Genomic DNA, 22,094 nt, shown 5'->3' with positions numbered 1-22,094 from the left:
AAACATTTTTTAATGAGGGAATATGAAAGCTTGCTGACAGATGGACAAAGTGTATTGAAAAGCAAGGAGATTATGTTGAAAAATGATATATTTGTCTTTTCTAAAAGTTAATTAAAATAAATTCTACAGCCAGAGTGCACATAATTTTTGACTCACCCTCACAGATGTAAATATGTGTATCTTTGAATGTGAATTTTTTTTCACTCCCTTGCTGAGATAATCTGAGACAGGTGACACTCCAAAAGCAACAAGCACACCTAGCACCCCAAATCTTAGCTTCTAAGTACCATTTTCCAATAAAAGGAACCATGGCTCCTTGGAGAAATGGCTGATTTAGGACTAAGGCAGAGAAAGATAAGTCTTGGAGCATTTTATGACACCAAAAGCAAGAAAATGATGCAAAGAAGTCAGCCTGAAAGGACTTGTACTGGCTAAGTCTGGGACAATTTAAGTATCAAAATTAACAGTGTCAATAATGCATTATAACCCATGCAATAAAATAATAAACCATGAGTCCCTATATATATACAGGCATACTTCATTCTACTGTACTTCACTTTATTGCACTTTGCAGATACTAGATTTTTTTGAAGATTTGCAGCAACTTTGTTAAGCAAGTCTATCAGTGACATTTTTCCAACAGCATTTGCTCAATTCATGTCTCTGTGTAACATATTGGTAATTCTTGCAATATTTCAAGCTTTTTCATTAATATTATTATATTTTCTATGGTGATCTGTGATCAGTGATCTTTGATGTTACTATATATCAATAATTGTTTTGAGGTGCCATGAACCATGTCCATATAAGATGGCAAACTTAACAGATAAATATTGTGTATTTTCTGACTGCTTCACTGACTGGCCATTCCCTTCTCTCTCCCTTTCCTCTGGCCTCCCTATTCTGAGACACGACAGTATTGAAATTAGGCCAAACAGTAACCCTATAATGGCCTCTAAGTGTTCAAGTGAAAGGATGAGTCATACATTTCTTACTTTAAATCAAAAACTAGAAAAGATTAAGCTTAGTGAAGAAGATACGTCAAAAGCTGAGACAGGTTGAAAACTAGGCATCTTGCACCAAAGAGCTGGCCAAGTTGTGAATGCAAAGGAAATGTTCTTAAAGGAAATTTAAAGTTCCACTCCAGTGAACACACAAATTTTAAAAAAGCAAAACAGCCTTATCACTGATAAGAAAGTTTTAGTGGTCTGGATAGAAGAACAAATGAGCCACAACATTCCCTTAAGCCAGCAGAGGTTGGTTCATGAGGTTTAAGGAAAGAAGCTATCTCCATCACATAAAAGTGCAAGATGAAGCAGCAAGTGCTAATGTAGAAGCTGTAGCAAGTTATCCAGAAGATCTAACTAAAATAATTAATGAACGTGGCTACACTAAACAAAAGATTTTTCAACGTAGACAAAACAGCCTTACATTAGAAGACAATGCCATCTAAGACTTTCATAGCTAGAGAGGAGAAGTCAACATCTGACTTCAAAGTACAGGCTGACTCTCTTGTTAGGAGCTAATGTGGCTGGTGACTTTAAGCCAATTGTATATCAACCATACTTCAATTTTTTAAATAAACTAATTAAAAATAAATTGAAGCCAATGCTCATTTACCATTCCAAAATTCCTAAGGCCCTTAAGAATTATGCTAAATATACTGTCTATGCTCTATAAATGGAACAAGAAAGCCTGGATGACAGCACATCTGTTTACATCATGGCTTACTGAATATTTTAAGCCCACTGTTGAGACCTATTGCTTAGGAAAAAATATTCCTCTCCAAGTATTACTGCTCAATGAACATCATCACCTGGTCACCCAAGAACTCTGATGGAGATGCACAATAAGATTAATGCTGTTTTCACACTTGCTAACACAACATCCATTCTACAGCCCACAGATCAAGGAGTAACTTCAACTTTCAAGTCTTATTATTTAAGAAATATATTTCATAAGGCTACAGCTGCCATAGATAATGATTCCTCTGATGAATCTGGGCAAAGTCAATTGAAAACCTTCTGGAAAGGATTCACCCTTCTGGATGCCATTAAGAATATTTGTGATTCATGGGAAGAAGGCAAAATATCAACAGGAACAGGAATTCAAAAGAAGCTGATTTCAGCCCTTATGGATTTACTGAAGGGTTCAAGACTTTACTGGGGGAAATAACTGCAGATGTGGTAGAAACGGCAAGAGAACCAGAGATGGAAGTGGAGCCTGAAGATGTGACTGAATTGCTGCAAACTCAAGATAGACCCTGAATAGATGAGAAACTGCTTCTTATGGAATGGCAAAGAAAGTAGTTTCCTGAAATGGAATCTACTCCTGGTGAAGATGCTATGAAGACTGCTGAAATTACAACAAAGGATTTAGAATATCAAACTAACTTAGTTGCTAAAGCAGCAATAGGTTTTGAGAGGATGAATTCCAGTTTTGAAAGAAGCTCTATTGTGGGTAAAATATAAAATAGCATTGCATGCTACAAAAAAATCATTCATGAAAAGAAGAGTCAATTGATGTGGCAAACTTTATTTTTTTATTTTAAGAAGTTGCCATAGCCACCCCAACCTTCAGCAACCACCACCCTGATCAGTTAACAGCCATCAATATAGAAGCAAGACCCTCCAACCAGCAAAAAGACTACAATTCACTGAAGGCTCAGATGATGTTTAGCATTTTTAGCAATAAAGCATTTTTTAAATTAAGGTATGTGCATTGTTTTTTAGACACAATGCTATTGCATACTTAATAGACTATACTATAGTGTAAACATAACTTTTGTATGCATTGGGAAACCAAAAAATTCATATGACTTGCTTTATTGTAGTGATCTGGAACTGAACCTGAAGTACCTCTGATGTATGCCTGTAAGTAAATAAATGAATAAAAGAAAGTCTGATGAGAAATTGGATATTCACATAGTTTAAATGTACCTCCTCACAAAATAGTTTTTACAAAAGGATAAAGAGTAACTGTATACATAGAAGTCTGGGGATATATGTGTAAATACAGCCAATTCACTTTGTTGTACAGTGGAAACTGCACAATATAGTAGAACAATTATACTCCAATAAAGATCTGAAGACAAAAAAAGAAGTCTGACAGACACTAGCATAAACAAGTGGTTAAAGAGAACATTATCAGCAATAGGATGAAATCAAAATCACATGTCACCTGATAGGATGCAATGAAAAAAACACAGCACTCCCTCTGTGATATTCCTATTTAAATTCATGAGAGAACATGAGGGGTATTTTACAAAATAACTGGCCTATAGTCTTTGAAAAGTGTCGAGGTCATAAAAGCCAAGGAAACACTGAAAAAGTGTACCATACCAAAGAAAATTAAAGAGGTATGACAACTATATGTAATGGGTTGATTTTGAACTGGATCCCAAGGATGCATACCACTAGCACAACTGCCAAAACCTGAGTGGGCTCTGGTGGTTAATTCCTGATTTTAGTGGATGTATTGTGGTTACATAAGGAAATATCCTTGTCTTTAGGAAATAACTAAATACAAACTAAGATATTCTGATGTGCTAATACATTAGGTTGGCAACTTACTCTCAAATGGTTCAGAAAAAAGAAATAGTTCTTTGAACTGTACTTCCAGGTTTTCCACAGGTATGTGATTATTTTTAAATTTTTTTAAAGAAAAATATTTGAGAGTATATAGTTCTACCTTCAGCTAATAAGAATTACTTAAACCTGATTCATGATCAGATTCAGATCATACACTGATATGTAATGGAAGATGGGAGCCAAATGTCGACACTGGACTAATCCAAAGAAAAAGTTGAATTTATGAGCTTTCAGACCCAAGTAAAATTAGATACTACTATATGGTTAGCTATTATCCTACGTGTGCAATTTTTATAAGGGCCTAAAGAAAAGTCTACTTTCTACCCTCCAAAGCATCATCATCATCATGCTAAATACATAGTACACACCCTCAAAATATTCATCAATTAATAATGTTTTTAAAAGAAAGATAAGGAAAATATTAATGATAGTCTTATTAGGAACCCATTAACCGTGTGGATTATAGCAAAGTATATACAACTCTAACAGAACACAATCTCTTTCTGTTCAGATTAGCTTTGTGAGGAATGTAGAAGATAAGAATAAAGGCTAAATCTCTGGTGATCAGTACCACTCCTAAAAGTAGGCAGGAAAAAGTAATCCCTATCTCTGCAATCAGGAAGACTGGACAAATCATGGACCCCAACGGCCTGTCTTGGTGCCTATACCATTAAAGATTTAGGCCAAGACAATGTCCCTAAAGAAGTTACCTATTAAAATGCAAATATCCCAGAGTTCCCATTCAAATAAAGGTACCCTGAATATATATAATTATTCCTTGCACAGTCATTAATGTCCTAGTAATAATGATAATCACAACAAAAGCATGCATTTGAGTCCTCCTATGTGACAGGCACTGTGCTAGGTACTTTATATAAATTATCTTTACTTCTTACAATTCTACAAGATAGGTATTATCATTTCCACTTTATAAAGAAGGACACTGAAGCCCAAAGAAGTGAAATAACTTGCCAAGGGCCAAAAACCCATTTAGTGGCAGAGTTTTCATTCAAACCCAAGATTCAGACTTTTTCCATTACATCTTGCTGCTTCTTTCTACTATGCCATTTGCTGTTTTTGAAAATGGAGATCTAAGGTATGAAGGAATAAAACGCAATAGAGGAAACTTTGTTGGTACTGGATAAAACTGAATGAGAGTTCTGAGTTACAGATAAAAGAAGCCAAAGAATGCTTCAGAACCAACACAGAAAGAAAGGCCCTGAAAAGAGACAGATGCACAGAAAGAGGCGAAGTGAAGGTCCTAAGAACAAACTGCCTTGGTTCCTCGGTTTTTCTACACACCCTAACACTAGATTTGATGAGGTCCCTGAGTTGTAAATGAGCACAGTTAAAAACTATGAGCTCAGATTTATCAGCTTGAAAGAGATAAATTATAAAGCTTATTAAGTGAGGACTATGGTGAACACTTTATTTTCCTCCTTTTATGAGAGGGAAGAAATAAGGAGATATAAATCACACCCATCTGCAGACATGGGATAGACAAGTTATTAGACCACCTTTGAAGTTATATAATATCAGGTGGCTAAGAATTTTTGGATAAAACAATTCTACCCTGTTTAAGGTGAAAATGATGACTGACAAATATTTTAAAACATCTTTAACTTAACATTGAATTCAGTTTAATGCTTATATGCCATCAAGAAACAAATGTAGGACTTCCCTGGCAGTCCAGTGGCTAAGACTCCACACTTCCACTTCTGGGGTCACGGGTTCGATCCCTGGTCGTGGAACTAAGTTCCCGCATGTCGCACAGTGCAGTCAAAAAAATAAAAATAAAAATAAAAATAAATTTTAAAAAACAAAAAACTTGGTAAATAAAAAAGAAACAAATGTAAAGCAAAATACTGCCTATAATGTAAAACTGTATGATGAGTAAAAGCAAAAATAATGAGAACTATGCAGGATCTGAAATATATTACTATACAATTTTGTAGGAAATATACTTTCTATTTACATACTGGAATCATATTGGTATTTTCACATTCTAACCAAGGACATACATTGGTCTCTATGGAACAAAGAAGCAATATGGCACAATAAAAAGATCTCTGGGATCAGAAAGACCTGAATTTGAATCTTGAATCTGTCACTAGCTTTGTAACTTTGGGCAAATTATTCAATTTTCCTGCTCTTTTACCCCATATATAAATATGGAGTTAATAATAAATACTTTTCAGAATAGTGATTCCACTTCTAGAAATGTATTTTAAAAACAAAGTTTTATGAAAAAGGTGATTTGTATAACAATGTTCATCAAAATATTACTTACAGTAACAAGTAAGTTTAAAATATCCAAGTACTGTATCTAGTATTAAGGCAATGTTTCAGTAATGGTATATAAACATCAACAGATCAGTGGTTCTCACACTTTATAGAGTACATAACAATTCAATTAGGGAAACCTGTAAAATGCATATTCCCAGACCTTATACTCAAAAATTCTGACCTAGTAAATCTAAGATGGGAATAGGAAATGCATATTTTTAACAAACAACCATAAGTGATTCTGATGGAAGAGGTCTATGAAAATTCTGCATTAAATGGAATACTATGGTGTGATTAGAAATATGATTATGAAGACTGTAATAACAATGAAAAAGTTTGATATGTTATTAAGCAAAAAATTCAGGATTCAAACCATATGCTCTATCTAATAACAACTACATTAAACATACATACGAAAAAGTTATTTTAGCAATAGGATTGGGATGATTTTTATTCTTCTACTCAATTTTTTGAAACACAGTCATGCTATTATCATAAATGAATAAGTAACATGTCAAAATGTGAAACAAAAAGTCGATGGATCTACACAGCCTTCAGATTAAAATTCAAACTCCTAAGGGCAGCATACAAGTATTTCAATCTCCAGACTTACCGCATGTCCATGTTCTATAACAAACTACTTCTAATATCCCAAATTATATATATTCTACAATTTCACACACAATCATTAAATATATTGTTCCTTTTGCCTGAAACACCCTTCTCCCAAACTCCTACTCATTCAACAAGACCCAAGAATCACCTCCTTTCTGAAGTTTCCCCTGACTACTCCTACAAACAGATTAAAGGTATCTCCTTGCTCCTGCCATTCCTGTAGCATTGTCTGAGACTTCCATTATAGCACATACCATACTGTATTAACTCTTTGTTAAATATTCTCCCATTATGCTACAGGTACTTGTTTGTAATTCTTCCCTTCTGCATATGTCTCCAAAGTTTCTATGAAATTCAGATTAACAGACCACTCTGGTCACTAACCAAAGCAAGCCAACAGGAAGCAACTCTCTTCTAGGCTACTCCACCATTGGAGTTTATCATGCCAAAGAACATCTCTGCATAATTCCCACAGCTCCCCCCAAACACACTCCCACTCACTCCCATGCCTCCATACTAGCAGTAAAATAACTATACAAAACAGGGATAATTCTGTAAGTAAATATAGCAGTTTTTGAGTATATTCAAAACACAAGATACTATATTTAGCATATTTATATGCTACATAAAACATTCCAAATGCAGATTAGTAACTAGAGGTATCAAACAAGGATTCAAAATGGCTAAATAGTAATTTTGCGGGGGAAAAAAAAGAAAAGAAAACTTTAGTGTGGAAAAATGCTTGCTAATTGGGATCCAGGGGTCAGAACTTCAAATACCTCCCGAGTAGTGAAACATAGTTTCACTAAAAAACCTACATATTGAGTAAACTTGCAACATGAATTTTTTTAATAAGAAAATGGATGTGAAAATTTGAATCAAACCATATTAGACATTAAAGCTGTTATACAATTCTACATCTTTGTCATAATAAATAAAGACATCTAAGGAATAACTGCTGGAAACAGGCAAAATATATACCATATGCTGATACCTAAGATGAGTATATAATATAACAGATATCCAGTAAAAAGTTCTAGGGCCTAATTAAGTAGCAAAAAAAAAAAAAGAAAAGAAAAAAAAAGGCTTTTCCAGCACCAGCCCCATTCTATCCTCTTTCTCTTGTCTGGCATCAAATCCTTTTCCCCTTCTATAGCATCAGCCTTGTAAGTAGAAAGGATAAATGACCACCTTTTTTCCAACCCACTCTTGCAAACCTGAATAATCTACTGTATCAACTCTGCCATTAGAGTTCCACAGCTTTAGTATTTTGGTATTTTAGTATTTGGTATTTTAAAGTTTGTTTCCTCTTTAAATGAAATATTAAAAGAGCTTCCTCTTCCTAAAAGCTTTAACCAGTCAATCATACTTCAGTATGAACTGTCAGCACCCACAAATAATTGTTGGTGGTGGGGTAAGGTTAGGAAAGGCACAGGGGCACTGGGTCCATGAGGTGAGAGGAGAAATTAACATTGAGGTATGCAGGAAACTACAGATGATGAAAGCAAACTCCTCAATTTTGAAGGTCCAATTTTCACTCTTCTTAATCTACTTCTCACTATATACAGCTCATTCCCCTCTACTCCTCACACAAAATCTGCTACCCTTGGGGAGGGACAGTTGGCACAAAAGCTAGAGGCAGGTTAAACTTGTACAAATTAGAATGGAGAAGACGCATCCTTTCTAGAAAAAGAAATCTGAGCAGGAAGGGTTAGAGGAAATGTGCAAGGAACAGAAATATCAAGCAGGCAGAAATGAGGTTGGCTATTTATGCCCACAACCATCAGTCAACAGATGATCCAATCTGACGGGCGACGAAGTTTAGGTCGATTGTTTCAGCTCACTTAACTAGAAGTAATTAACCACTTTAAATAAAGCTGCTCTCACAACACAATAGAACCCAAATAATTCCATAGCACGACTGAATCAAAGTTCATTTATAGACAGATTCATAAAGATGTGCTGTTAAATAATAAAGCACTATCTATAAGAAACACTTTCAGAGATGAACTTTGGAGATTACAGTAGAAGGAAATAAGGAAAACATAACTTATCCTTAGACCATATATTTTGATCCACCCTCAAAAATCACGCAATTGCAAGCCTCACCCAGGTTTAACACAAATGTAGAACTCACTTGCTGTCCTACTGACACAAAAGAAGAAAACTGGACTCTAAGAAGAGTTCTTAGATCTGTGTTACATAAGAAAATGGACTGGGCTGTCAACTGGCATCATGCCTCTGGCTGCCATATGGTTTACACGACCATGTCATCACAAACAAGAGAAAGGATTGGCACATAGATAAGTCCTCTGTGAAAATTCCTGCCTTTTCAAATATAAGATAACCTCTCACGTCAACATATAATGAATAACCAAAACTCCTATTTTAATTAATTAAAACTATGCTGCAATATGTTCAAAATGGCAACCAAAGACACGCTAAAATGCATTAAATGTTAAATAGCTTCAGGTTCTGTAGGTTGAAATTAATCTTTTCTAACCCATGATTTGAATTATAGTCAGCTTCCATTTCTAGTTAAATACTCATGAAGAATATTCTATAATAGGCTCTTTGAAAGAATTTTCCAAAATTACCTCAAATGCATAATTAAGTTATTTCAGTATACAACTGAACTAATCAAATTGTGTTTACTGTCACCTGAGAAGTTAAATTGCTGGGGTCAATAGGCGCACTACTGAATACTGTAAGCTTCTGCATTAATGTTAGTGAAGACCTACTTCACTCTTCTGCAACTATAAAAAACCACTGAAACGCACTAGGAATCGAGCGATGTAAAAACAGACAGGTTGAGTAGTCACCAGCTGGTTGTCCTAATTCCCTGCTACACATCAGCCTCACAGTTTTGAAGAGGGAGCTGAAAACCCTTTAGTTGAGAAAGAGGTCAATACCAAAATTCCCTCTCCTCTCTCCTCACTCCCCATCATGCAGCTGGCACTGTTCACTCTGGCAGACACAGCTCCCAGAACATAATGATGCAATCACTGCTTCAAACATCATTACTATCTAAAATAGATAACCCACTTGCAACTTGACTATTTTTATAGTTATAACATTTTCATGCAGTTTAACTGCTCTATTTGTGATTTATTCCATTTAACCAATACAGTTTCTCTGGAAGTGAGTATCATATCAGAGTCCCAGTAACCACAATTGCCCAAATAGTTGTGAAAATTACAATACTTTCAAGTTGCCTCTTATCTCCTTTTACCCATCACCAAAAACTTCATGAACTGAACCCTGAATCTTAAAAATTTATAAGCTCTCTGGTTTATATACCTTCGGTGACAAGAAGATTATTTTTTCCTCAGTTCTTACTAATATACTTCTTCACTTGGGGGTCTTGAGAACTGGATTCCTTATGTTCAACAAGAATTTACTAAATACACTTTACATAGTATTCGACTCTTTGAGGCATTAAGAAAATCAAGCATTTGAGGTATTAACAAACTTTTTACTGCTTTATCAAAATACAAATAATTCTTAATCTAGACTAAAAAAGAAATAATTTAATACATGGGAATTATTAAATGGGAATTATTTTTGTTTAGATTAAAAGGTAGTTGTGCCAAAGAGAGAGATTTTAAAAAGCTCTGCAGCTGTCTCATGAAAGATACGTTAAATAAAATGAAATTTCACATATAATATGAAGGAAGAAAAGAAGGGAAGCAACTCACTTTGAGTACTCCAATGAGCTCTCACAAGCTCAGATTTTTTTTTAAGGATGAAAGAAGGTGGTGAGGGGTAAAACAAAACAAACACAAAAGTGAGGTATATACTTTCCCTGCAAAAAGGCTAATGTCCTTTTCAGCTAAGTTTGAAAAAAAGTAAGGAAGTAATAGAAGTTCACTGCTAAGACAGCTAATGTAACCTTAAGCTCTGACAGAGTAAAAGTAAAACTGTGGATGGTTTTAGACAACAAGAGAATTTCCTAAGACATCTAACAACACCAAGAATCTGATTCTTCCCAACTTCTACTTTGCTCTTATCCCCAGTGAGAATCATTTTCAAACCAGAAAGGATAAATAAATAATGCCAATAGATTATTGAAACTCCAAAAAGACTGAGATCATAAGAGACACTTAGCTGCTTTAAATGAATGTTAAGTATCAAGGCCCAAAAGAATTAGAAGCAAGGAGGTAGATGGAATTTGCAACAATACTAGGCATCATCAATGGTTCGCTATCAGAAAGAAGCTATAATAAACTAGCCTAATTTTGGCGGAATTTATAGACTTACTACTATAGGGGTAGATCAAAGGAATGGCATAAACAGAATATAATGTGAATACAGAAAGGCAATGGATAAAATATCTCATAATATTCAAACAGATATACTGGAGAGAAATAGCGGGCTAATAGTTCTATTAAGTGGCTTCAATGTTAGTAGAAAGACCATGCATAAAGATTGACACTTTTAAATTTATACTAATCTGAAGAGAGGTTCCTTAGGGGTATATTACGGTGTGTTGAATATCAGTTATAGAAAACATGCTTATTAAATCTACAGATGATGCAGAGGAGAGATGTTAATATGCTGGAAGACAAACTCAAGAGTCAAAAAGATCTAGATATATTATAAATATAGACTAAAGCAAGTAAGATTGAATGTAATATAAATAACCTAAGTTCAATCAACACTTTTACAAGTACCAGATAGGGGAACCATGGCTTGACAAGTTATTGAAACAAACAAAAAAAACCTGAAAGTTTTCATTGACTATCTGCTCAATGTGAGCCAAAGGCATTTTACAGCTCAGAAAATCCTGACCTCTACTAGGCAGGTCTTAGATCAATAATAAGGAGGTAATAACTTCATTGTATCATGTTTTAAATAGCTGTTACTCTATTTTCATTACACAATACATGTTCACTGTAGAATACTGGAAAATGCAGATAAACCAAAAATAAATAAATAAATAAAGATCACCCACAATTCCACCACTCAACAAAGAATACTATTTACATTTTGGTGTTTATCATTCCAGACTTCTTAATGTACAGCATAAATGTTCATACACACTTATTCTTTGTTAAAGAAAAGAACCATGCTACAAATCCTGTTTTGTAACTTTTTTTAAATTGAAAATATATCAAGTTCCAGTATATTCTACACTGGTCAAATGACACCTAGTGCATTTTGTTCATTTCTGGTCACCACATTTGAAGAGAGTCACTGAAAAATTTTAGAATATGAATGAAGAAAAAGAAGGTAGTGAAAAGTATGAAAATGTAAGTTCTTAACACCTATGCTCTATTGCCATATGACAACAGGCTGCTAAAATCTTGAGAAAAAAATAGAAGATTTATAAGAAAACAATATAGCTATATATTAGCTAAAGAACTGCCCTGGCTGATGAACTAGCCTGTTTTATATTGACTCATAAAGCCAAACTAGTACCAACCGCTGGAAATTACAGGGACGTGAATTTCAGCTCAGATGAATTTTTTAAATTATTAGAGCTGTCAAAAATGGAACAGATGGATCTAGCCATTGCAGGGTTTAACAGAACTGGAATAACTGGTAAAGTATGTTAGAGGTAAATCCTCTGGGTAAAAAGTTGGATGAAAAGGTCCCTTTCTATTTGAAGATTCTGTGATTCTCATGGAAAACTTACTACAGAAATTTACTCCTAGTACAATGTGAAGCCAAACTCTTAGTAATTAAGGTCTTAAGAAAGGAAGTCAACAATATGGTAAGGAAATGGAGATATTTAGTTTTGATAAAGAAAGTAGGAAGAGGAGGCACTAAAGACTTTAAAATTGTTGATGCACTGTTATATAGAAGTTGAGATTAAATTTACTCTGGAAAGCTCCAAAATTTAAAACTAAAAACAAAATGTAGAAGTTCGAGAGGATGATTTCAGCTCAACTAAAGGGAAGGGAAGGTTTACTAATAAATTAGAGCTTCCTAAAATGAAAAAAAAAAGTCAAGTGCTTCAAAGGTGTGTGAGAAATAATAGCACAATGATGAACACCAATGTGCTAAACGCATTGCATTAATTTCTTTATACCTCATTTAATCCTTACAACAGCCCTATATAATAGGTATTATTACTATTTCCACTTCATAGAAGAGCACAGTGAGACTTAGAAACACATATTTATTTAAGGTCATTTTTACTTTTGCTAAAAATCAGTGTCACCCAAACATACCCGATAAACAAAAAACAAAATTTAAGGATTTTTAAATTAAATTATAATTCATAGCAAAAAAAGTGTTCAGATTAGACTATCTAATTGGCCATGTACCTTAAACTTTTGCAAATAAAACAGATTGAATGAAAAAGACTTAAGACACAGTAAAGTGAATCTGAATCACAGAACTTAAATTCTTTACCATTACTAATTATGTGACCTTGGGCAAGTTCTTAATCTTCTTATCTCTTTAGTCCTTCATCTGAGAAATGAGGACCAACCTCTTAAGGTTGATTTAAGATTTGAATGAGATGATACACGCATTTAGCACAGGATCTGACCCTATTATTATACAACACAAGTAATAAAATAGGACAAGGGAGTACCAAACCTATTCCACAATTGATTCCAAAATATTTAAAAATTCTGAAGTGTCATCATGTTTGAAGGAAAAGGGATAATGTTCTATTACCCTGTAAATAAACTTTTGATGACAATCATTTATGAAATAAAGTGACAACTAAATAAAATGTGCCTTCTTTGGAATTTCATTTTATGCAAAGGATCATCCAAAGAATATAATTTCAATTCTCATTTTCTTCAAAGCTACTGTTTCAGTTAATTTTTCAATATGAGATAAATAAATGCAAGTTTAAAGGTTACTGGGTTTGATTTTGATGTTTTACAACTTGGTTCAAACTACTCTAATGAACACACTTATTTTAGGTTTTTTGTTTTGTTTTCTATGTGCATTCTCATTATAGACCTACTACTGCTACCTCTGACAAAACCAGCTAAAGAGAAAATCTCTCATTCAAGAAGTACATTGGGGTCAAAATTTTGATGTTTTATTTAATGTTTACCAACACTAAATAATTGCTATGCTATTTCTAAAATCTGACATCTATTCTTTTTTTTAAGTGGCACAACTGAAAAGGTATTTTAAAGATGTTTAAGTTCTATCACAAAGATAAGCTCTTTAAAACAGCCATTTATCTCAATGAAATTAACTAAAGTTCTCACTGTTCTCAAAGAATTCTTTGGTGTTTTTCCAAAGAAATTGATTATTTTTAGAAACCTCTTTCAGGATATAGGCTTCTAGCCATAATTATTTTTATCACTGATAGGACCCACTGGCAAACATACTTATTTTACCTACAATTTAAAACTATACCCAAATAAACTGCTTCTGTATATACAACCTGTGACTAAGGGCAATTACCAGAGCTATAATCTGAAATACACACATTGTCTACTTGTGATTGAAAGTGAAAATTACTTAACAAGGGAGTACACACAAGAGTCATCACTTCTAAGACTTACTGAAAAAAAGTTCCATAAATATTCATAGATCTGAAGTGAATGTGTCATTCCAATAAAATGTCACTGTCAACAAGTATAGGTGATCACATGTGGAGTTTTCTAAAACCCCATCAACTATTTTCCAACTAAATTCATTTCACTGTAATAGAAATGTTCTCACTTACCCTATTAGTCAGGACTGTGAATAACTGCGTTATCTGACCACCACAACACATGAAAACTTGTGTAAAGAACACAATGTCATCAGCCAAAGTTTGTACTAAGCACTTGTCAAGAGTAGCAAGGAACAGTTTTTAAAAACCAAGAACAACTTGAGCTTAAAAAAATTTTACAAGTACAGTTGAGCTAAGAGATGTTTTAGGGTGAAGATATGAATGATGATTGATGCCTCCAAAAATATCCAGGATAAACTGAATAGCCATGATTTTAGAAACTAAATAGCTTTCCTTGGATTTTATTTAGTGAATATTCTTCATGTTTCCTCCCTCACAACTGATTTCATTTGCCCATCAATTCAACTGTTAATCGTTTTTTCAAATATGCAAATCAATCCTGCTATTTCTAAGGTACTGCCTGCTGAATAAAGACCTTGATTTTTTTTTTTAATGTCATCTTAGAAAGATTCTCCAAGCAATATTAGTCTCACCTGGAACATCTTCACATTAAAAGGCCTCTGCTATATTCCATATACACTTTCCCAATCCCGACCTGACATTCTTCATTCTGAGATATAATAACCAAGTTTCACTCGGCCATGTCCAGGTGACTGAAAGTACTGCTGGGGCTGCCTAACCTGCCTCACCAAGTTTTACACACACCCTGTACTGATGACATCTCATCAGAAGGTTCACTTTCTTCATTTTGTGGGATCATATCCCACAGCACAGCAAATGCCTTCTGCAGAAGGGTAGCAGCAACCAAAGGCTGTGGCTCTTGCAGAATAATTGCATGAACGCAACGGCTTCTCTGCCAATTTCATTTAAATAGACCAAAAAAAAAAAAAAAGCTGGATTCGAAGCTGAAAATATATAATAAACATGGATGGAAAGCGGGTGAAACGCAGAATTTCTTCCAGCAACACTAGTACATGTACAAGTTCTGCACCACAGCTCAGAAAAAAGTAGCTACTGACGCATTGATGGAAGGCTATTTTAAAATTACTCAAAGAATCTAAGGCATCAAACTGACTGGGAGGTTCATGCCTCCTCTCCATACACACATTCTGTTTTGCTACCTAATTTAAGAATGAATCGCTGGTAGCAACCAGGTGCAATAACCATGAGGTGGAGGACGTATCCATCACAATGCACAACGAGGTGTGCAAACCCGGAGCCGGTTCCGGTGCTTACCTTAGCAGATTAGACAGGGGCAGGGGTCCGGATCCACCGCCCAGGATCCCTCCTTTCCTGCCAGACAGGAGTTTCTCCACCAGAGCCACATTTCCAGTGCGAGCAGCTTCCAGTAGCTCCTGGTCCTTCCCCATAGTCTCTCGGCGACTCCCTCAGAGTCCTTTCCCCTTTGGGTCCTCCTCCCCGCCCACCCCCGCTCCCCCAAAATCCAGGGGCCTCCCCGCCCCACCCTAAGATAATGCCAGAGCTTCAGCACCGAGAGATGCCTGCAGCCCCCAGCCGGGAACGCCACACTCCGCTCCTCTTCGGGGAGCAGCTTTTACAATGAGGATCAGACCATGTCTTGGAAGAGGGGCTGGCCAAGCAGGGAGCCGCGACGCGCCCCCACGGCCACTCCCCTGAATTCCCGAGGCCTCGTTCCCGCGGGTGGGGCGTGAGGGGGTGGGGGCCGGGGGTGCTTTTGAGAAGCGGGAGGAGGATGGTGAGGACTGAAGAGGTCTGAGGAGGAGGAGACCGAGACCGTCCTCGCCTGAGCCCGAGCGCCGCGAACGCCCGCGGCGGCGGCGGCGGTGGCGGCGGTCCGCGCGCCCTCGCTCCCCGGCCCGGGTTCTCCTCAGCTTTCGCGCCCGACCCGCTCGGCGGTTAAAGCGGTGGCGTCCGCGGCCCGCGGCTGAGAGAAGCGCGGCGGCTGCGGCTCCAGCGTCCGCGGCCCGCGCCGAGGCCGGGCGATGCGGACGAGCCGCGGCGGGCGCGTGCCGAGGACGGCGGCGGCGGCGGCGGCGGCTCGGGGCTGGGGTAGGGCGGGCAGGCGCCCGGGTCCGCAGGCGGCAGCGGCGGCGACGGCTCTGAGGCCCGGGGCGGGGCGGCGGGCGCGCGGGGGGCGTGTGTGGGCCGGCAGGTGCGGCCCGTGAGCCCGTCCCGGGTTGGGCGGGGGGCGGGGGGGAGAAGTGGGGGCGGGGCGCAGAGATGAGATTCTCCTGGTTTTCGTGGGCGGGGCGCGGACCCTCCCTCCTCCAGTCTCCTTGGGAGAGGTTTAACCGTGTGAGGACTGGCGTTCTCCGGGCCGCTGCGACTCCTCCTCAGCGCAGCGGGCGCCGGCGCCACGCTCGGGTCAGTCACGACGCGTGAGGAAAATCCTCCATGCCCGGGATGGGAGGCTGGTGATGCTGGGAGAGGGCCCTCCTGCCACCGCTTCTGTCGGTGTCCGGGCGACGGGACCGGCTTTTCGTCCTTCCGTTTACCTCCCAGAGACGACCGAGACCTGCACTTGCTTAGAAAGAAGAGGTTTGTTTTATTCTGGTATCTGTGGCTTTGGCCACTGAATGGTTTGTGACTGTTCCAGTTTTTGTAGGGTCTTTCATTAGGGTCTTTTCATCAGCCCTCTATTTCAGTTGGGCTTTGAGGATCTGCTGACTTGTGAAAATACCAGGAAAAAGGCTCTCATTGAAAATTCCTCCACATTCACACTGGGAAAAAATATAAATGAGCATGGATTAGAGACCCACTTTAATCTGCATATTCATCAGCAATTCATTGTACATGGCTGGCTTGATTTTGTTAGCGGCTCTCTCCTCTTGCCCGCGATGGAGAACCCGCATTTATTTTCTTTTGAAACTTCCTGTGACACCCTGTGCTTTTGCCTTGCCCTTGGAATAGACTTCATAAATGTTAACTTGTTGATAATCAGTGAGGAGGAAAGGAACATAATAGGCAGTTTCCTCACAGCAACTCAATGAACTGGATATAACTACCATATATCCATTTTGGTAATGAGGAAATAGTGGGTCAAAGGGTTAATTAAATTTCTCGAGATGCTGCCCGCAGTAAGTGGCTGACAGAACTGGACCACAGAACTGACTCACTGCTAGCCCATGCTCCTCCCAATATACCTTAGTGCCCCCATGAAAAAATAAAATGGACAGACGATAATTATCACAGACATTTGATGAGCAGTTACTAGGTACCAGATACTATGCTAAGTTTTTTTCATCTGTTATATCAACCTTCATAACGATGCCATGAGATGGGTACCATTTTTATCCTTATTTTACAGATGGCAACGCTGATTAGCCCAAAATCATGGAGCTAGACAGTGAGCCAAGACTCAAATCTAGGACTGCCTGCTATAGGCAGAAATTTTAAGTAAATAACTGGAGAAAACTTAAAAGACATTCAGAGATAATAACAAATGTATATGTTGAAATTTAATATTCTGAGACTTTATCTGAGTGGTTCAAAATATTAGGTATATTATGGTTACTTATAGATTTCCTGAAGGAAGTAGATTTTGAGCTAGTGGGTTTTTGTTTTGTTTTTGTTTTTTAATCTGTTTTAATAATAAGATGATATTATATATGATAATAATATGATCCATGATATACTAGGACTAGCACATCAGTTAAAGAAACAAGAGGTAAGGAGCCATTAATTTCATTTTGAAAATGGCACACAGAAATCCTTCTTCCACTTTCCTAATGTTGCCACCTAAGCAAAACACATCTTTCCTAGAATATACTGTAAGTATTCAGTTGGTCAGAGCTAAAAATAACCCACAGTTTGGGGTCTTTTTGAATTTTTTTTTTTTTTTTGGCTACACCATGTGGCGTGTGGGATCTTAATTCCCTGACCAGGGATGGAACCTGTGCCCCCTGCAGTGGAGGCATGGAGTCCTCACCATTGGACAACCAGGGAATTCCCTACTATAAATTCTTTTTTTTTTTTTTTTTTCTTTTTGGCATGCAGGATCTTTGTTGTGGCATGCGGTCTCTTAGTTGGAGCATGCAAACTCTTAGTTGCAGCATGCATGTGGGATCTAGTTCCCTGACCAGGAATTGAACCCGGTCACCTTGCATTGGGAGCTCAGAGTCTTACCAACTGGACCACCAGGGAAGTCTCTAACCCACAGTTTTGACAACCAACAACATTTAATCATGCTGAGTTAGTGATCAGGAGGGTCAGCCCCCAATGGGAAAACCATTAGTAATAATTTACTTCAAGAATCAGTTCCACAATTCCAGGTACTCTAGTGATACATAAAACTCAAAGCCAGTTTTCAACACCAAACTCTTTCTTGGTAGTTACGTCATAGTGTCTTGTTGAAACGGACAAAGGCTTGACTACATGGGAACTAACATGCAAATTAAAAGTGAAAACATTCTTCAAAAATCTGAAGAGGCAAAAAAAAAAAAAAAATCCAGATTTTTTTTAAACATCCAGATTTCATCAAAATATTTTTCATCTGTGTGTAGTGGAAAGAGCCAGAAAATCTTGGGAACCAATTGGAGAGGCTAGATCTCAGCACATATGTAAAATGAAGTTCTGTCTAATGGTCTCCACTGGCCTTATATTGTATGCCTGTGATGAAATATGGTGTTAGTCCATTAAGTTATATGCAAAATTGAAGCTAGAAATCAAGTATGGGGATAGATTTGAGATCAATTTCTGTTCTGTTTTAATGACAAAAATAAAAAGAGATTTATTCTCTATGTTTTTCTAATTGAACCTTTTTTTCATCAAATTATATCTTTGCTATTCCCAATGGATAGTATTAATAATAGTAAATGCATATTATGTACCGGGAACAATACTAGAGTCTTTATTTTTTCTCTTTTTATTTATTTATATATATAACATATTGCATATATATACACATGTATATATTGTATATGTATCATTATGTATGTATATTATATATTATTAGCTATTATTGTATATATGTGTTATACACACATACATACACACCAGTCAGGATTAGATGAAACAAAGTAAAGAATCTAGTATTGTTCCTGGTACATAATAGCATAATATGTCCTATATATATACTAGATATTACAATTTCTGCAAAACCTCTGAATCCCTCCCTCTAAAGTCTGATATATACAGATGTAATTCTGTATACTTTTTAGCAAGTTGAGAATTTTTGCTCCAATATGCACATATTGCAAGTCACTCTGCTTGGGGTGGGTTAATAAAAGAAGGGACTGGGGGTTGAGACTAGAAAAGGAGATAAAGCAAAAAACAAAGCAAGTATAAGAAGCCTTTGGAAACATAAAGTGAAGGAACATGAATCAAGATCAATCTTAGTACTGTATACCAAGGTCTGTTTGCAGTGAGGAAGAGGAGAAGATGATGTCTTTTAGCTTCAAGTTATCAACTGAGCTAAATAGGATAACTCTGTGATTTAGGGAGTGGATTTGGAAAATATCCACTTTCTCCATCTCAAGCTCTACAGTTACTTTGCATAACTGGGACTATGATAGGCTGTGGGACAGAAGTTAGCAGCTCCAGGTTACAGAATACTGTGAAGATATTAGACATCTGAATAGAATACCAAGTTCTTGCTTGCTTTCATTTCATTTAAGTTTGTCCCCTCGTGCCTACATGGCACAAACTTTGCCCTTCCTCATCTACCTGAGGAAACCCAGACACCAAGCATATCATCATGTTTGCAGTCTTTCTGAATCTATGGTCATGCGTGTTGAAGGCCATGGAATGTCATTTACCCTTCTCCGGGTTCTAACCAGCTGAGAATAGACACAAGGAACCAAATGAGCATCTTATTAGAGTATCATCCTTATTTACTGGATGAGATAAGTATCTAATATCCCACAAAGTGCAGGGATCCATACTGAAACTAGACAGAAAATGAGACTAGGAATTTTCTCTCTGTAAATGTGCATCCTGGCACCCTGAGGAGAAAGTTAAATCTGAAAATGTGACTTCATACACCCAGCCGGAGTAAAGCATGTCTCACAAATGGAATCAGAAGACCAGAGAGAATGATAGGTTACCAGGGATCCCTTGGAAAGCATTCTGAGACAGGTACTGATGCCCAAGTATGCCCACCATCTTGTTAGGTAGCAGAAGAAAGCCCACTGCCCTTCTTAGTGATCCATGAGACAGGCATTGCGAGAGACAAAGAAAGCCAGCATTGAACCTGTATCTTGTTTTGAAAGTAAAGTAACCTCATCCACTGGTAAAGTGATTCCAATGGAAGCAAGTAGGGAAAGAAAGCAAAAGTGTTTGCTATAATACAATTCCCTCTTGGAAAAAGGAGCAGAAGTTTCTTCCCCTCTAGGGAAATTTGATGCAGAAAAATAAGCGTTCCCCCAAGGTCACCATATCATACAACATTCCACCACCATCCTGCTCATTCTATCATTAACTACCTCCTCTCTCAGAACCTCCCTGCCTATGTGCTACTACCTTTGAAAACTTGTGTGCCCCACGGGTGACCCTGTACACAGCCCACTGAAAAATGTAGTCTTGTCTCCAAACTATTTTTCTCACAGAGAAAAACCCCTGAATTTCCAAAAAATAAATTTTCACCATCTTTTTTTTATTTTCCACTGAGGACAAGATAAAAGCATCCTGACAAACCTATTACACAATCTCTCAGAGGGGTGACTAAGAAGACATAAAGAATGTAATATCCACTTTTGGAATCTCATCTCATCTTTCTCAGGGGCTAATCCCAATCTACCTCCTTCTTGCACCCCATCCTCTACTTCTGTGTTTCTCCTACACATGGGTCACAAACTTTTTCTGTAAAGGGCCAGAGAGTAAGTATCTTCAGTTTTGTGAGCCACACAGTCTCTATCACACTACTCATCTCGCCATTGTAGCATGAAAGTAGCCATAGGCAGTATTCAAATCAAATGAGTGTGGCTGTGAACCAGTAAAACTTTATTTATGGATACTGAAATTTGAATTTTGTATAATTTCCATGCTTCACAAAGTAGTCTTCTTTTGACTTTTTTTCAACCATTTAAAAATGCAGAAACTATTCTTAGTTTACTGGCCATATAAGCTGTGGGTAGGATGCGGTCCACGGGCCATAAGCCTACAGACTTAGGAGTGACTTATTCTAAAGCCCTTTTGGGGGATACCACTTCTTTCCTTGGCCTGATTGTTTAGAATGGGGAGGAAGGCAGGAACCTGGAATCAAATTATCCCCTCAGGCAGCCAAACACGCCCAGCCTGGGCAGAAAGGAACCCTTCCCATCAGCAAATCCTCTCTAATTCTCTCCTATCTTAAGAAAGATCTTTTCTTGAGAGGAGCAGAAGACTTATCTCCAGAGGCGATATTTAAACTGAGACTTGAGAGATTCGTAGCAAAGGGAAGCAGAAGGTGGAAAAAGAGTGTTCCATGCAGAAAGCTGTTTGGGAATTGATATACTTTGCTTTTTAGAAGGCAGTTGGGTATTATACTCTCAAAACTAAATCCCTATGTCACCTCTTGTCATCTTTTTCTTTACCTCTGCTTCTACCTTGTTTTATTCACTCACATCTCCCAATCATGTTTGTATTGTTTATGGAATTTAAGTTTATTGTTGTTATTGAATGTTCTTAATTTCAAAATTATATAAAATATTATACAAATACTTTTTCTAAAAATAAAGCTGCTTTTTCACTTGAATATGGTCTCTGATTCCTTTTTTTTTAATTAATTAATTAATTTATTTACTTATTGGCTGTGTTGGGTCTTTGTTGCTGCACGTGGGCTTTCTGTAGTTCCGGAGGGTGGGGTCTACTCTGTTGTGGTGCATGGGCTTCTCAGTGTGGTGGCTTCTCTTGCTGTGGAGCACGAGCTCTAGGCACACGGGCTTCAGTGATTGTGGCACATGGGCTCCATAGTTGTGGCTCGCAGGCTCTAGAGTGCAGGCTCAGTAGTTGTTCAGGGGCTTAGCTGCTCTGAGGCATGTGGGATCTTCCTAGACCAGGGCTGGAACCCGCGTCCCCATGGCAGGTGGGTTCTTAACCACCACACCAGG

The 22,094-nt window shown here is 37.5% G+C and overlaps 1 protein-coding gene across 5 annotated transcripts in view; it reads right to left on the bottom strand.

The window, feature by feature from the left end:
- Nucleotides 1-15,478, bottom strand: part of ANKS1B (ankyrin repeat and sterile alpha motif domain containing 1B) — a 1,070,894-nt gene extending 1,055,416 nt beyond the window's left edge. For all 5 annotated transcript variants that reach the window (XM_057741211.1, XM_057741212.1, XM_057741213.1 and 2 more), the window contains exon 1: nucleotides 15,322-15,478. In XM_057741211.1, the coding sequence (XP_057597194.1) occupies nucleotides 15,322-15,455 (134 nt within the window). In that variant the 5' untranslated portion in view covers nucleotides 15,456-15,478. The remainder of the gene's footprint in view (nucleotides 1-15,321) is intronic.
- Nucleotides 15,479-22,094: the final 6,616 nt, after the last annotated feature.

Source organism: Hippopotamus amphibius, chromosome 7 (genome assembly GCF_030028045.1).
Source record: "Hippopotamus amphibius kiboko isolate mHipAmp2 chromosome 7, mHipAmp2.hap2, whole genome shotgun sequence".
NCBI classification, from domain to species: domain Eukaryota; kingdom Metazoa; phylum Chordata; class Mammalia; order Artiodactyla; family Hippopotamidae; genus Hippopotamus; species Hippopotamus amphibius.
The sequence above is the reverse complement of the archived record's forward strand: the minus strand, read 5'-3'. Positions and strand labels throughout refer to the sequence as shown.